Source organism: Rhipicephalus sanguineus, chromosome 9, assembly GCF_013339695.2.
Source record: "Rhipicephalus sanguineus isolate Rsan-2018 chromosome 9, BIME_Rsan_1.4, whole genome shotgun sequence".
NCBI lineage: Eukaryota > Metazoa > Arthropoda > Arachnida > Ixodida > Ixodidae > Rhipicephalus > Rhipicephalus sanguineus.
Genome location: NC_051184.2, coordinates 47,859,854 through 47,877,186, shown reverse-complemented (window position 1 = coordinate 47,877,186; position 17,333 = coordinate 47,859,854). Strand labels below are relative to the sequence as shown.

At 46.6% G+C, this 17,333-nt stretch overlaps 1 protein-coding gene across 1 annotated transcript in view; it reads right to left on the bottom strand.

Moving 5' to 3' along the window:
- Positions 1-14,480, bottom strand: part of LOC119405503 (protein sidekick-2-like) — a 26,745-nt gene extending 12,265 nt beyond the window's left edge. Inside the window, exons 1-9 of the mRNA XM_037672335.2 lie at positions 14,468-14,480; positions 12,385-12,606; positions 11,301-11,432; positions 9,746-9,907; positions 7,877-8,023; positions 4,928-5,061; positions 4,177-4,363; positions 3,586-3,656; positions 335-536 (exon numbers count right to left, since the gene is read on the bottom strand). Of these exons, the coding sequence (XP_037528263.1) occupies positions 335-536; positions 3,586-3,656; positions 4,177-4,363; positions 4,928-5,061; positions 7,877-8,023; positions 9,746-9,907; positions 11,301-11,432; positions 12,385-12,606; positions 14,468-14,480 (1,270 nt within the window). The remainder of the gene's footprint in view (positions 1-334; positions 537-3,585; positions 3,657-4,176; positions 4,364-4,927; positions 5,062-7,876; positions 8,024-9,745; positions 9,908-11,300; positions 11,433-12,384; positions 12,607-14,467) is intronic.
- Between the last annotated feature and the right edge of the window lie 2,853 nt (positions 14,481-17,333).

Below are 17,333 nucleotides of genomic sequence, written 5' to 3'. Positions count from 1 at the left end.
TTGATTATAATTAAAAATATTTTCAGGAATTCGGAAATACATTAAGTTTCTCTTTTTGGGGGCTTCTTCGCTAAAGCTGCGCCGCTTTTTTTTTTTTTTTTTGCTTATATTGTGATGATGATCTTTTGCTTGTTAGCTCGGTAGCATCTGGCAACTCTGGTCGCGTTCTGCCGGGCAACCCCGCTTTGGAAAATGGAGTGTGTCTGGCACTCTCGCTGTCGGCGGGCTCGGGAACAACCGTGCCGTGTGTGTGTATTTCCGGCCACTAGTGACTTGTGCTGAAGTTGATTCCGCTGGGGCTGACCGTCACAATAGCGGAAATTCACACGCATACCTCCTTCGCGTGTAGTAAACTTGAAAGGGTCCGACCAGGGGCCAACTCCGCGTGACGTCGTGAGGCGTGCTTGAATGCGGTACGTAGTGAAGGCCTTCGTCGCAAATGTGAACCCGAACATCGCTGAATGTTGAGGAGTTCCGTCGTTGATTTGCATCTCCACGCTCACTGCGTCGCACTGCCATTGGGAGCGTTCTGGAAGCTGAGAAAAAGCGCGGTGATTAGCAATGAAGTATCGTAGAACTGGAACTTGCGCTCCCCTTGTAAATGGCTTAGCAGGCGGTCAGAGAGCAGAACCGCTTTTTTTTTTTTGTCTCGTATATGAACGCCTTTCCGAATATGTGTTGCTTCCAGTATGGTGCCGTGTGAAACATTTCCTGCGGCGCAGTCAATTCTGTCGCAGGAAGTCAACGAAAACCCACTCCTTCGAGATCAGCTTCTTTTACCGAGGGTCGCCACTAGGGCGTTAAATTGTACGCAGCTTCTCAATCCAATGAATATCATCAGTAAACTGTCCTTCTTTAGGCTGGCATATTTACTGGGTATTACTTTTGTGTCCCTTTCTTAACACAGCACCTTCTAAGCACGGAGCATTTTAGGCGCCCTGGCTATCGTACGCTGCCGTATGCTGTCTTCGTCTCATGTCGCTTGGAGTCACGCTGGCCAAACCATGTATAGCATCTTCATCTATAGCATAGCCATGCATAGCAAAGGGGCGGGAAAGCTAAGTGAGGCTGAGGAGGAGGGAAAGGAGGAAGGTAGTGGAGAGGAAAAGGGAGTATGCTGTCATCGTGTGAAGCCGTCTCATGTCGCCGCTTGGCGTCACGCAGCAAAACCATGTATAGCATGGTCATGCACAGCAAGGGGACGGGAAAGGGAATGAGGGTGAGGCAGAATGATGTGAGGATGAGGAGGATGCAAAGGAGGAAGGGAGGCGGTATGACACAGCATAGCCATGCATGGCGTCACGCAGGCTAAACGATATATAGCATAGCCATGTGTAGTATGGTATAGTAGGGGTATGGGAAAGGGAAGTGAGGATGAAGCTGAGTGAAAGGAGGAGGGGAGAGGGTAATACATAGCATAGCCATGCATGGCGTCACGCAGCAAAACCATGTCTAGCACAGACATCTATACCATAGCCATGTATAGCAAGAGGGCGGCAGAGGGAAGTGAGGGTGAGGACGAGGGAAAGACGAGGGGATAGGTAAAGCAGAGCATGGTAATGTACGGCGTGGCATGACAGGCATGGCATGACAGCATGGCATAGCCGTGCATAGTACAGTGTAGCACGGGGGTGGGAAAGAGAAGTGAGCATATGGAGTATAGATGTGAGGGCGAGGAGGATGGAAAGGAGCAGAGGAGAGGGCGCCACCGCATCCCAAATGAAGGTTCCCTTTCCCGCCATGGACGCCGAGCGGGCTGCACATTTGAAACGCAAGCGCTTGCTTGCCCGTGAACGCGAGCGTCGCTGAAGGCCCAATGAATCACTGTTCCGTACTTCCTACGGCTTTCACATTAAGTGAAACTGCATACATTTTGTTTCGTTTTTACTTTGCCATGCGCTAATCACCGTGTTTGTAATGCTAAACTAATTGTCCATTGCATACACGCCGCACAACCTCGAAGCGCACTTTTTCCTACCGGGCACCTCCGAAGCAGCACCGTTAACTTCTGGAGGTTTTTCATGTGAAAGCCGCTATATCATGATCATGAAGCCCGACGTGGTGGGAGACTACGGATTAATCTTAATTACATTGTGTTCTTTGACGCGCACCTTAATTTAAATGTATGTTGCTTGTTTTTCTTTTGTTTTTTTTGTTTAATAATGTTACCCTTACATAATTACCGCGCGCCTGCACTTATACAGCAAGCCTTCACCCATAAGCTCCCACGGTTGTTAAGTAGTTCCTGTTATTCAGTGTTTACTGTTGTGTGTTTTGAGTTACGAACTTTACAACTTTATTCCAATATGGTGTAAACACTAGTTTGCAATCAGCGTTGCCACCCTTTACCTGAGTCAGCGCGTGGATGCCTCTTCGCTAAGCGTTCAGGACTATATCGATTACCGCGCATTTCCTTGGCTCCCCGGATGCCGTTAGTCCATTGAACTGTCCGATGCGAGAAACTTATCTGACTTATGTTTCTTCATTACCACTTGTATTCGTTTTCTTTTTTTTTCTTATATTTTTTGTTGGCTAGAAAATGAGACACATCAGTAGGCGAGCAATTTAAAGACTCAGACTACCTACAGTTTAATGAGTGCCAGAACCATGGATTGTCATGAGTGCCAGAGTCACGGATTGTCTAGTTTTCATTGTGCTTCTGCGTGTGCTTTATATATAACTTTTCCGGAGAGCAGTTTATTTGCATTCGAGGCGACACTAAAGTGAAACAATGAAACGGTTTAAATTGAATAATTGTATTCGCAGAACTATAGTGCTGCTAATTTCACCTCCATAGGTTTATTAATAGAGGAGAAAATCAAGCTCAAAGTCTCATTTTTAAATATCGCGCCGAAATCTTCACCCGTGATGTCACGAATTTCAAAGCGTATTTTTCATCTTCTGGCGTTATTGGCTCAGCGAAACTTCCTGAAACGTGGTATGCTAAGTCTCTGGCCCCGTGAGCGGACAACTTGCTTCATATTTACCGATTAGGAACTACGTAGGACCTAGCAAACGCCGTCAAAATCTGTGACGTCACGTCGTTTGGTGCGAGAACTGCAAAGTGGCGTCGCCACGCACAATTTCTTTTCGCGCGTTTTCTTGCTTGCCTAGCGCCCTCTCGCGGTAAGCATGGTGATTTTGGAATTGTGAAAGAGCAATTTATTAAATGATACAAATCGCTTTGCTCTTTAGTGATCTTTTATTTGAAGAAAGGACAAAATAGGTGTTAAGTTCTCAAGCACAAATGAAATAGATGTGAAAACAGTGAGGAAATGCTGCACATACGTCCGCATATATATATATATATATATATGTGTGTGTGTGTGTGTGTGTGTGTGTGTGTGTGTGTGTGTGTGTGTGTGTGTGTGTGTGTGTGTGTGTGTGTGTGTGTGTGTGTGTGTGTGTGTGTGTGTGTGTGTGTGTGAAATGAAAGAGCCCGTAAGTGATTCAATAATGGATGTTCTTCTTGCTCACGAGCTAATAACTACGTTCTGCTAATTCAGATTTGACACCCTTTCCAAGGAACCCAGGAACCTATACCTATTGCGTGCCACACAAGCAACATTTCTAAGCGAATCTCACTTGCCACGTCACCTTGACCATCCCATCCGTCGTTTCGTTGTGGCTAAAGTTGCTGGGTGGCGACAACGGTGCTGAAATAAGGAGCAAGAAGATGCGCTGTGAGGTACAGCTAATCATTCAGCGCCTGAAACGATTTGTGGCGCAGGAAACACAGACACAAAATAAGACACGAGGCGATCGACATACGAGCTCCCGTATGCCGCCTCGCGTCTCATTTTTTGTCCGTTTCCTGCGCTACAAATCGCTTCAGATGTGCAACCAACAGGTCCAGAACGGCACAATTTTGACATTCAGCGCGATTGACTGAACTTTATAAATTTCTACTTTTAATTTTTTTGCATTCTCCATCGAAAGACAGAGTACAGTCAAGCTGATTTCACAGTAAAGATGTTCTTACGCTGCATATTTTACGTTAATTGTGTTTCTATATTCACAGTGAGCCTAATTGTCAACAGCCAGTATATTTATTCTGCTTCTTTTTGCTTGCACCATTAGGTGCATCATATTTGTGATTTTCACGGGCCCTTTCTTCACCCGGTTTCTGCAAATGATGTTTTACGCAACAGTAAGAAATTATTTTGTCGTGCTCACCTCCGCACTGTGTCTTCACCCTAGCAGTTGAAGCTGTTTGCGAGTGCACGTGACCACTGGCGTCATGCACTAACACCTGAACGTTGTACCGCGTGTTTGGCTTCAGATCAGTGATGTAGCCTGACAGAGTGCCATTGCCAGTGTCCGGGATTATATCTGTCCTGTTCCAAGTGTTGGCCGCACCCTCCTGGAACAAAACAGGTAGCAAAGTTAACTAGATGAATGATAAATGAACATGTTTACGCAAATGTGGCAGAAATGACTTGTGTGCGCTGTACGAAAAGAACCGTAAGCATTAGGCATTAGTACACTAAGCATTTGCGGTCGCACCAATACTGTCAACTCAATTTATCCCCGGCGCTTACACTAAGGAATGCACTTCCCGATAACATCGATGACTTTCGTGACCCTCTAATATTCCGGAATAAAACGTCAGCCTTTTTTTTTTCGTGACTATGCCTGGCGACAACTTTCTGTGGCAGCACAGCCAAGTCTGCGGAACCGAATCACAAACATTTTACGACGCTGCTGCATATGTAGTCCGGGAACGGTAACTTTTGTAGACTACATAGCATAAAAGGATACATAAAAAAAAGAAATAGGCATTATGCTCAAGACTTATTACATTGCGAGTAAGAAAGCTAGAAAAAACGTTAACTTCTAGGTTTGCGAACTAGACTGTCGTGACGATCTCATGATCGCGACACCTCATCGAAAATACTCCCGCACAAAGACCTCCGTGCGGTCATACCTTGAACTGTATAATGTAGCCATCGGGCTCCCCGACACCGTTGTCTCCTCTCAGAGGTGACCAGGGCTCCCAATGCACACTGATGCTCTCTTCGTCGATGACGGTCGCATAGAATGTTCTCAGAACGGGATACGCTGGAACGACAGCATGCGTAAAATGGATACATATTAGCGCAAGCACAGATACAAAGACTCGACAAAGAAGTAGGAGAAAATAGATAGGCGCCTGACCTTTCTGGTTCTTTCTGCTTCTTTCTCGCGTCTTTGTTTTTGTTTGCGCTAATGCGTATACTTTTGACATCACCCAACTCGCCCAGCAACAAGAAGTTACTCAGCATGCGTAAGGAATGTGAAGATTGTGTACGCCATCTGTCCAGTGGCACCGTAAGCATTCTTGAGGAAAAGTTCGGGGTACTAATTACCATGGACATATCGATATTCGCGCATACCCGAGAGGAAACACGTCAGATAACGAAACTAAACAGCAACTTTTCGTGGTTTCTTAACCGGTTAACCACTTCGCATAATTTCCTCACAGTCTAAGTAGTTTGACGGATAATTGATGCATAGCGCACGTACAAGGTGTCGCAATAGAATAATAAGTAGCCATTTCTGGGGGAGCAAGAATTACTTATCGCTAATGATTTTTTTATATGACGAAGTTCTGTAGCTGTCGCGGGTCGACACATTTGAACATTTACTGAGCCCGCTTCGACATTGGTCAAACATTGTTACTCGAAGGAATATTTCTAGTCCACCTATAGTCAGCCTAGTGTTACCGCTGATTGCTTACAAGGGCGGTTAAATTTGCTGCCGTGTTGTTACGCTCCTTCATTCTATACTGTGAACAACTTGAGGGTACTAAGCATTCGGGGAGAAGGGGGGACGAACCTTTGAAGTTTCAAACACCGTAAGGGTAATTCCTTGGCGAAATTGTCCGTACAAGCAAACAAAGGCAAAATTTAAATATTTTTCGCTTAAATATACAATCTTCTACGTTCTAGAGACTAAACTGCGACTACTTTAAGTTTAAGCTATTCGCGACGTTTCCGTACCAGTTCAGTGATATTCCCGGATTTTCGCTGAACTGGTCGTAAAAGCGCCGCCTTCAGCCGTTTCCACGGGTTTGTCGGCCCAAGAAGAAGGGACCTGATCGGGTCCGAAACATCGGGACAGCCCTAAAGTTTAGCAGGTGCCGAGGCTCGGCAATTTTCCACCCAGCCAGAAAGATTTTGGTACGTGTTTAGGTTTAAGCTTCAAAGGGGCTCTGCAACACTTCCAATTGAACATCGAGTTACCTCACTATAGAAGTTTCTTGCCTCACGAATCCACTGGCGGAAAAGATTTTTGGAATCCTTCAAGTACGAGCGGACAGACAGACAACAAACTTTATTTCGAGTACGGGCGGAGTTACGGGGATTTGTTGTACACTTCAAGCGCTTTCTTTCTCATTTCGTCCAAGCGAGCGTGCTGACTACGCAGGGGAGGCATGACAAGAGGGCAAGAAGCAACGTCCATACGGCAGCGCACGTCATGACCTTGAGCATTTTATTTTATTTTTCTTTCTTCGAACGCGCGGCTCCTTTCAGTGTAACCACGAGCGCGCCGGTGTAATTCTCTATCGTGTATTACTCTAGCATAAAGAGCGCAGCGCCGGCACGTCATGACACCTCACGGCGGCCGCTGTAGCTACGCAGCTAAAGTCTGGCAATGGCAGTAAGTTAGATTGATGTCATGAGCGAAATTGCGCTTATGGAATCATTCGTCGAGAGAAGAGCGAGCGAATTCTAGCTGACTTTCAAATTCAAAAAATTGGAGGTCGCTTGAGCTTCGTTTCCAAGAGTAGAACGCGATAGCGTAATCGGGCCCCGTACACAACGCCTTCTCAACTGCTAGCCTAGCTTCGGTTCTCAATGCATGCCTTGGCCGTGCCGCAGAAAAATGAACGTCTGTGCTAGTAACATTGGCCGTTTCAAACTATCCTAGAATGCCTACTGCCAGTACAGTTGCGCAATTCCCACTACGCTATAGTTCTTTCTCTTGCGAATCAGCGAAGAGCCCTCTACGTGTCCGTAAGGCAACACGCGAACGTGCGCAGCTGCTCACTTTGTTGATGCTTTTGCTGCTGATCATGATAAATTATGTCTGAGCGCTTTGTAATGGGTGGGCCTTTAAAACACCCACTCTCTGCGCAGTTCACATATATTGATGCCTGGCTCTATTCTACGCTTCTGCCAAGCAATATTACATGCGTTAAGGAGACTCCTCCCACTACATGACATATAGTGTGTGTGTGTGTGTGGGGGGGGGGGGAGCACTTGCTTGCCATGCAGAAGGCGTGGGTTCGATTCTTACTCGATTTTTATGATTTATTTTATTTGCATCTTTCTCGATTTTTCGGTCACGGACAACGCTGATTTTTCACTCACAACCAACGAAGCCGACACCGACGCCGACACCAGAATTTCTGTGAATCGAGCTCTCTAACGCTATCGCTTTAACAGTAACCTCCACGCCGTTCGCTGCGCTGTAATGTTTGGCTCACATGTTAGCAGGAGCCTCGACTACCGATCGGCAGCATTTTCTGACCATCTTAAAAATGCGTTGCAGGGCCCCTTTAGGGCTGAGCGAAATTAACAAGGCCGGAACAAAGAGCTTGCGGCAGATGCAAAGATTGAGCACACATAATTCGCATTCCAGGCTAATTTTTCTTTTAATATTATGTCAAATGTGTATTTCCCCGATTCCCACCTAGGCTTCAATATCTGTTGCCCTCCGACTTCACAGCAAAATTGCGTTACGTCACGTGTTTTAAGTGTGTAATCTCGCAAGGTATGTCTCTTGTTTGTTCTAAATAATTTACAATCACCGAATTTGTAATTTTGCTGCGTTATTTAGCAGATAGCCGACACTGCTTCTGGTGTTTCTAGACAGTCTTGATTCGCCTTACCTTGTTCGCACCATGGTGGATCTCTGTAGCCTTCTTCGCAGATGTTGTCGGGACACACTCCCCGCTGCGGATGGCAACCGCCGCCATTTCGGCAGTGGCATAACCGTCTCTGCTTGCAGTCGGCGCCGTAGGTTCCTGCTAAACACACTGAACGCGCGAGGTTTTTTTTTTATTATTTTTAGAAGTGCTACAAACACAAGTCGGTGCAGCACGTACAAAGTGATGATGAACTCGGATAGTTAACACCAGGAAGTCCAAAAAAGTGCCGATCCCCAGAAAAAAAGCAGTGGTCTTCTCGGGTTTCCTTTTTTTTTTTTTTTTGGCCAGGAGGAGCACATCCGCGACAACAGCGTATATTTAATTCAGAAATGTAATAATTAGTATAACGCTTATTATTAGCAAATATAGCTTGCTCACTTCAAGGAAGAGCGCAGATAACGACAGGACATACAGAAGAAGCCTTGAGGCGACTGTAACGCGATAGTCGGAGCGCGTGGCCTCTGGTGATGAGGGTGATCAGAAGGCTGAAAGCGTTCGTTAGACATGGTGACTTCATCCGGTAGAGAACCGCTCAGTCCGTGGTTCTTGATGGCGCCGGCAGAGCGCTGCTTGCCATGGCTTCAAAACAATGCCCGCCTGTTCCGGCCCCGAGACGGCCGGAGCAGGCGGGCTTGTTACAAAGGACCGACACTAAAGCCCCGACGAAGAGAGGACCGTTCCCGAGAGTGTTGGCAAATAAATATTTAATTTGCTGTTCAAGACAACGACTCCGCTCTGCCATAACCCATTCCTTGAAGCAATTGAACGGCGGTCGGTCAAGCACTTGAATAACGATTGATTTTAAGCGTCCCTATTGCCGTGTTACATTTTCAACTCAAACAACAGAAACCAGGAACTGCAGGCAGGGAGGGTCAAATTATTAAAAGTCAGTGTTTGTTCTTATTAAATGACAAAAAGCGATCGTAATGGGGATGGAACTCCACCTATCAGAGGAATGGTAAGAAGCGCTATCTAAATGTCTAAGTATGAGGGTATAACGCATAGACGTTATGGTTTATGATGGTGACGATGACTTGAATTAATTACGAAAAACTGCATCTTCTAACGCTGAAGTCGTGTAGAATTCGTAGCAAAGCGAAAGACACTTATAAAATACCCTGTCTAGAAGCAGCGCAAAGCTTAATATTTACACGAAGCTCAGAAAGATTCCCCAAAATTCAGGTATGCTTAATAGTTAAAAAAAAAGCACTTCGAGGATACAAAAGTGATCCAGACTTTCTGCAATGTCTGGTATATCTGGTGAGCAGCGGCGTGCCCAGAGGGGGTGTTTCGGGGTGTTCAACCCCCTCCCCCTTAAATATTTTACATTATGTGTAAATGCAATAATGCACTAACATACACTAACATACATGCACCGACATACGAAAATGGGGAAGGGGTCAAACCTCACCCCCCCTCCCCTTGCCGAAAGATGTCTCTGGATATGCCCCTGTTGGTGAGCTAACTGAAAGGCCAGTTCACGGCAATACGATAGCGAATTGATTGGCTACTCCAAAATAACTCGCTGCAACTTCATTAGGTGCAGTGTGAATAGAATATGGCAATAATGAAGCGCATGAAGAATAACTTCAAACAAGTAGGTTCTCACGGTAAAGAGTTTGTTTTTTTTTTTTAAGCCGAGGCTCTTTCGGGCGCTTTCAGTATCACAAGTGACTGTGGTGGGCACTGTCGTAAATTCGCAAGCAAGCTTTACAGTATACAAAAAGAATACAAATGAAAACAACAAAACGGGCTTTACGGCGTCATTTAGAATTCCGATTTGGCTCTTTGTGCACAAAATGGCGTTACGAATGCATCACGGATACTTACCATCGGTGCAGTCCACTCCTCGGAATCCCGGGTAGCAGGAGCAGCCGTAGGGATCGGGCAGACAGAACAGCATGCCCCGGCAACGTGGGTCGCCACCGGCCAGCGCCGAAAGTTCGGTGCAGTTGTGGGTGCAGTTCTTGCCAAAGTGGTACGCGTTGCAAACTGTGAATTAAAAAGAAAAGGGGCGGAGCGAATCGGTTACAGCTGGTACCTTGGCTCGCATCTTTTTCGTGGTGTTCCGGAAACTATAGCTGAGGCGGTAACGACGCAGTGTTGATTAGGCGCATTTCTGCGCAACCGCATCACGTACACTGTCGTCCTTTATGAAAGGGAACACCCGAGTACGTGGCCTTCACACTACAGCGGCTGCCTACAGCGCCATCAACCGACAGCTAAAGAAAGCATGTCCGCTTTTGGCGGCATCGCCCGTTGCGAGATCAGAGCGGATGCGTAATCTAGCAGCGCTTGCCCAACAGCCATGACTCGTTATTTTGTTTGCCAGTAGACGACGCCAATAGCAGCTGCGCTTTTCTTCAAGTGTCGGTTGATGGTACTGTAGGCAGCCGCCGCAGAGCGCTGGACGACAGTGTACATATACTACATTCCCACAGTGGCAAATTAGCAGGTAAGGTCAAGCTGCTAAGGTCGAGGGCGTTGGTTCTAGACCCAAACACGACAACATCGCGATGGGGGTGAAATGCAAGAGCACCCGTGCACTCAGATATAAATGCACGTTTGAGAACGCGGATTCACATGGGAACCCAAGAGAACAAACTTTTGGGCTAGTTGGTTTGTTACGTTCATTGAAGCCATAGCGCGGATAAGACAGGGACCACGGAAAGAGGACGGGACGTGCGCTATGGCTTCTGTGGTCCCTGTCTTATCAGCGCTATGGCTTCAATGATCATCCTCCCATCCGTGCGAAGAAGCTCATCTGATCCTAGCACTGCTCTTGATTTATGAGAGCTATCGACCAATAGCAGCAATCTGCTAAGTGAGGAAATAGAGCTGCCGCCGGCAGCTTCTGAGTGAGCTAGGACGGATCTCCGCATGGAGAGGGCGCTTGAGAAAGCGGCAACTTCGTGCTCTCCATATAAACTCTTCGTGCTGCGCACGACTACAAAGTTTGGCTCAGCTGTTCGTAGCAGTGTTTCCTGCTTGTACAACGCGTTTTTCACCAAGCCCGAGGAATGATTCAGGGCTCCTTTAAAGCGAGGCTTGCAAGGCACTTCTAGCAGGACGATTAGTTCTGAGTACAGGCTATCGTCACTCTTCTAAATTCAATAGAACCCCTAATTTGGCGCTTCGAGGACTTCAGCTGCAAAATTTTGTCACATTCTCATTGCTTTAAAAATCTTCCCACCTATTCTTATGTTGACCGATACGTTTAAACATGCTCCACAATGTTTGTGCATCGAATATCCCTGTTTTTAATGATCGGAACAGTGTTGGCTTAATCTTACGTCTTGCCTTCTTACTTGGTGGTGACATATTGAGATCGAAGCCAGCTGTTATAAAATTAGTGCGCAATGTTCGCATCACGTGCTATACTCACATCCTTCACAGCGCTCTCCTATAAATCCCGGAGGGCAGACGCAGACGCCGGTGATGTCGTGGCAAATACCTCCGTTCAAGCAGGGAGGGCAAATCAGTTGGCACCCGCCTCCGTACGTTCCGTTCGGGCAAGCTGCAAGCAAATGCGCACTAGTCATAGCCGTGCGCTGGGTTCACCATTAGGGCGGGGGGGGAGGAGGGGGGGGTGGGTGGAGGGGCTTCATCACAGTGCCCCCCTCCCCTCGTTGATCGAGTCCAAAAGACAACATGCCTCACAATGAATGAAAAAATGAAAATGAAGCGATGGCGTGCTTCTCATATCGGCCCGACTTGGGTACCTGGCTTTCCGGGAGTGAAGATGGGAAGCAAACAGTTCTTGGAATGGAATATCAGGTGCAATCGGCCGTCATTATTGTGAAAAACGTGCGTGGTCATTACCCTGCTCTTTAATCAATGGCGGGACGTGTCCGACTGACTAAAATAAGAGAGACTTTGAGCCCCCCCCCCCCCCCCCCCCCCCCCATTAGGTTATTAGGAGGGGCGGCCGTCCCACCTGGAACCCTCCACTACGGCGTCTCCCATAATCATATCGTGGCTTTGATGCATAAACCCCGACAATTATTATTAACTCGCATACTAGTAACACTGCCCACTGCTGCCATTAAGTAGCCAGTGTTGGCCACTGCTGACTAATATTCGCCATCTCTTATAGCGATGTAACGAAGTAATAAACAAAGTATATCTTGCTCCATTCACCGTTTCATATTTTATATTCCTGCGTGCAAACATTCACCGCAAGTTTTCATTCAGTTGTCTTTTCATAAAGCGGCAGCCAATATTTGAAAAATACTCATAAGGTGACTTTGCTTTTGTTTAATGTGTGCCTCTTCTTGTTTTTACTGCACTCGATGGGGCACGCAATACCTGTTCGCTCAACGATGTGATAAGATGCTCACGCAGTTGAACCATCTCGTACGTTCAAGCCATAAAAGCCACAGTGCGGCCGTTCGCGCAAACGCTGGTGCTCTCGCATCTTGCGGGAATCCTTTATGAGCACCGTACCGTTTGGCAGAAAACCGACTTACCGCGCACGACGAGTCTCGAAGTTTGCACGAACCCGTACGCCTGCCGGAATGCATACAGGCCACCATCGCCCAGTTGGGCGTTCCGTATTTGGATCTTGCCTCCTATGCCGTTCACAGACTCCCCATCCTTGTACCAAGTAATCGATCCTCCTCCGATGGCGTTCTGTATTTCGGCCCCTTCATTCAAGCTGATCGTTTGGCTCAGAATGGTCGGGAAATAAACTGCAAGAACGCGGGTGATAAATTATGAGCAAAATAAACGCAGAACGAAAAGGAAGATAAAAAAAGACAGAGTGCAGTAACCTCTTATTACTGGTATATTTAATGTATATTATGTTAATGCGTGCATTTAGGTTCGCCTAGAATTCTGTCTACATTTATAATTTTGGTCAAACTTCCAAATCATGTTGAGCTATGTTTATGAGTTCGCGATAAAACGGATTTATTAAAATCTAAGTGCATAAAAAGGGGAAAATGTAATACTGAGAAAAATAGTTTATGCACCTCTTTATATGCAGATAAATGCTGCGGGAAGCATCTTATCATTGCTTGGTCGTCGAACTATTTACTTTTTGCAGAATGCCGATGGTGTATTAGTTTTGCCCACTTCCAACAATTTCATTGAAACAAATCGCTGACTCAGTAGAAACGCTGAGAAGTGAAGGAATAGTGCAAACGCGGAGCGTCGTGTCCTAGTAACAATCCTCTTTCTTTTGGCGTCTCCTATTTTTTTTTTCGTATCGTGGCCGTATCGTGATTAGCTCCTGCAGCGCGCAACAGGGTCTAATCGCGGAGGCCAAGCCAAGCGCGAGACACGTAGACTTGCACGTTTTGCTGGCCGAACTTCTTGCATAGCTTCAACAGTAATGCACCTGTTCTATAAAATGGAGTACACACGTTCTCGCCGGTCTAGCTTGAATAAGACGGCGACAAAAGGTGGAATGGAACGACAGAGCTCGTGATTTCCCTGGCACTGTAGTAATCGCCAATCATTGTAACTTAGCTCAGATTGATTTACTGATTGATTGAAGCGCCTCTAATTGATTGATTGATTGATTGATTGATTGATTGATTGATTGATTGATTGATTGATTGATTGATTGATTGATTGATTGATTGATTGATTGATTGATTGATTGATTGATTGATTGATTGATTGATTGATTGCGTACAGTGAAACTGCACGTAAAGGGACACTAAAAGCAAATAGCAATTTATGTCTCCGTGAAAGATCAGTGCTTGAGAAAGTCCAAAATGTCAATATTATACAGGGAAGCGTGGACGAAGGAAACACAGCGCCAAAGGAAACACAGCACTTTATACAGAGAAGCGCTTTAGCAATCGAGAAATTAAGGCGAATGCATGATACAATTTTCTACAACAGTGGGACATTCTGGAACACAAGCCCGTGGACGTAGTAGGGCCTCAGGACAATTAACGACAAGGACTTTTCGCACGCGTGGGCTTGTGTTAGTGGCAAATAAAATGCCGTGGTTGCTTTCGAGTGTCACTACGTTACAATATTAGAGTTCGAAGGAGCCGGAAATTCGTTTCTCGATTTGACGAACTTCCCGATTTAAGAAAGTAATTCGAGCGCTAGCTGTCACCACTTCGTTAAATCGAGTTTCACCTGTACTGCATTTCAGTCTGATTCATGCAAAAAAGAGCCCTTGCCCTTGCCCCTTGAGAACGACGCAAGGCCTGTGCACACGGGAAGCCCCTTGCTCCATAGCACCACAGCGCCGGCTGTCGGCCAGTAAAGCGAACAAAGGGTGGGCATGGCTACGTCAGAAGGCCGTTCTCGGGGGCGGGCGGTTCGAATTGAGAAAACGGTAAGCGGACCATTAAAACGTGATTTCATTTCAAACTAAGTATTTCCTTGGAAAACGCTATTTCAACGATCGCCGTCGACTTATTGTTTGCCTTTAGTGCCTCTTTAAGCACCGCAATTAGTTGCGTAGATTTCAATATTCACTCAAACGATTCACTAAAACTTCGCTTCGCATACATTCCAACATGCGTTTGGGTGTGTGGTATCTGCATGTCTTTCTAAGTCAAGGGTACAAGGCTGACGCATACTCACAGGTCTTGTACATTGCCACTGAGGTGGCGGAAGTAAGTGTGCTGCCCCGCACAGAGCAGACAAAGGCTCCAAAATCAAATGCGATTCCATCGACAGGACGCCAGTCATTTTTAAACACACCTGCGCATAAAACGCAACACGCAGCGTTGAGTATTCGGAAGTACAAGTGCGGCAAATAGCACAGCAGTAAATATGCCACGTTACAATGCAGTGAGCTTTCGTATAAAGCTTTCATATTGTCGGCCGTTCATACATAAATAGACAGCTGATCAGCTACGCAGCTTAGGCTACTAACAATTGCGAAACTGACTTGTTATTCGAACTTGCGAGACCGAGCAGTTTTTGATCATAGTTTTGATGATAGATACCCGTTTTTGATTATAGTTTTTTTGTTTGCCGGACAAGGAACGATTTGCTAAACAGCTTTGCTGTTAAAACTACTGCGGTAGTTAAAATGCCGCTATATAGTATCCAACCTTCAAGAACACAACTCTTGGTTTCACGATTCATCATTAGCAAAGTTGTTTCATACAACTAGCAGTGTAGTATGACAAAACTTAGGATCTGGCACAGCCATTCTGCAATATGTAAGCGTCGTCTCAATTAGCTCTACTGAATGAAACACAAGGATGAAGTGAAGAGAAATTGTCCCGAAATAGAGTGTCTCTGAAGCTATCGACTCGACAAGGGGACTAGTCTCCGTCAGGGCCCGGACGAAGACAAGCCTCCATGCTGAAACGGTTCCTCAACGCTTCATCTTCCGCTGAACTTTTTTTCTTGTGAGAAGAAGAGAGAGAGAGAAGGAATACAGGATACGCAGCGAGGTTAACTAGCGTCCCGTTTGCTACCCTACTCATGGGGAGGAGAATGAGGGAGTAAAAATAAAAAGGAGACACATTCCACAAGACACACACAGAGGCGCGTATCACAGGTGGTAGCTCATTTCTGTTGCCTTGAAGTACTGCCGCAGGACTCGTGTGGTTTTCTGGGCTGATGAGTTTTGAACCCAGACTACCAAGATCTTTCCTTCGGTAAATGGTCGACCACGAAGTCTCCTGAAGGTGCTCCGGAGCAACGTCGCTGAGAGAGAATTCGTTTCTTAGTGTCCAATAAGCTGCAGAAGTAAGGCACAAGTTTATTTAAAAACTGATTGATATTCAGTAACCTTCGTTAAAGCATTTAAGTAGCTTTCATATGTGATGATGATGATAATGATGATGATGATGCAAACTTTATTTGGGTCCAGAGAAGACGCAGGGGAGGCCCCGCGCCACCCGGCTAGTCTCACGTAGGAAACGCCAAGCCGAGAATAGGTACAGTTCGAACTACAGTGAACATGTGGCGACACGCTCTGCGCATATTTCCGCGCAGCCTCCACCTCGCTATCATTCAGCTCGGCGTGACACGTCTGCACGCCGCACTGCATTCCGATAAGCCACAGCGCCACCGCCGCGTCACCCGAGGCATACGTCACCGGCGGTGGCTACTAAACCAGGCTGCCAAGCTCGGAAGATTATCGTTCCTCGGCTACCCAGACGAGCGTAGCGTCGGAATGCTCGCCCGATGCTGCCGCTAGTTGAATAAACAGGTGATGCGTTTCAAATGCGAAGCAGCTTTTGCTCGGGGCTGTGTCCGTCGTCGGTGGCAGCGTCCGCGCTACACTGCGCATGCGCCTACTCTCTCTCCCACACTCCTCCTTTACGCAGGTGTTCGGTCGCCTTCTCTTCTCTACTGCCCCGCGCTGCAGCCGCGGCGCAGCCTCTCCTCCCACGTGATGCAGCCGCGCCGCAGCCAAATACAGCCTGTAGCCCACTCTCTCCTCTCCCTCCCCCATTTCATGTGTAAATAAGCACGTGCGCTCGGTCGGCTTCCGTCATTCTCGCTTCGCTCCCGTTCAGATAAGTTGTAACGTCAACGTAGGCGCAACTCGTTCACTCGGCGCTAACAGAAAGCAACGCACAAACACAAGGTAATCACAAGCAAACAATAACGTACTAATCCTCTCAGAATATAAAGAACGCTACAGATAACGCTGGCTACAAGACTGCAGATTTCATCAAAGTACACGTGCGCGAAATGTGTTTCTTTATGTGTAATGCGGGCAGCCTTATTCATGGAATGCGGAAAGCTGGGCTTGTTGGTTGTACATGCTTCAAGGAACAGCGCAGAAAACCACAGGACACACGCAAAGGAAACGCACACAGCGCTGACTCTCAACATTTCTCTTTACTGTGATAACAATGCACCGTCTGTGTATAATAAATTGACGTAAGATAAACATGCATTCCCACGGTACCGGGTCACGCGACGAAGCACACATACGCCACGAACAGCGCAATATCTAAGACAGATTACGAAAACCGTTTACTCATAATACATTAATTGTTGGTGTTTAGAGGGACACTAAACAGCAAAACGATTTTTCTCATATTAGTAAAGTACTCTTTGACGATACCAAAAACACCATGCTTGCTGCGAGAAGGCGTTTAGTAAGCGATTGAACGCGCAAAAACAATGTGTGGGTGGCAACGCCACCTTGAAATTTCCGCACCATTCGCCGTGACGTCACATGTTTTGACGGCGCCTACTAGGGACTACGTAGTTCCTAACCGGTAAAAAATGAAGTACTTTGTCCTCTGAGGGAGCCAGAGACTTAACATAGCAAGTTTGGGGCAATTCTGCTGAGGCGATGGCGCGAAAATACTATAAATACACTTTGAAATCCGTGACGTCACGCGGAGAGATTTCGGCGCGAAATTTAAAATGAAACTCTGAACTTCATTTCTCCAGTATTAATAAACCTATGATGCCCCGCCACGGTGGTCTAGTGTTTGGCGCTCGACTGCTGACCCGAAGGTCGCGGGAT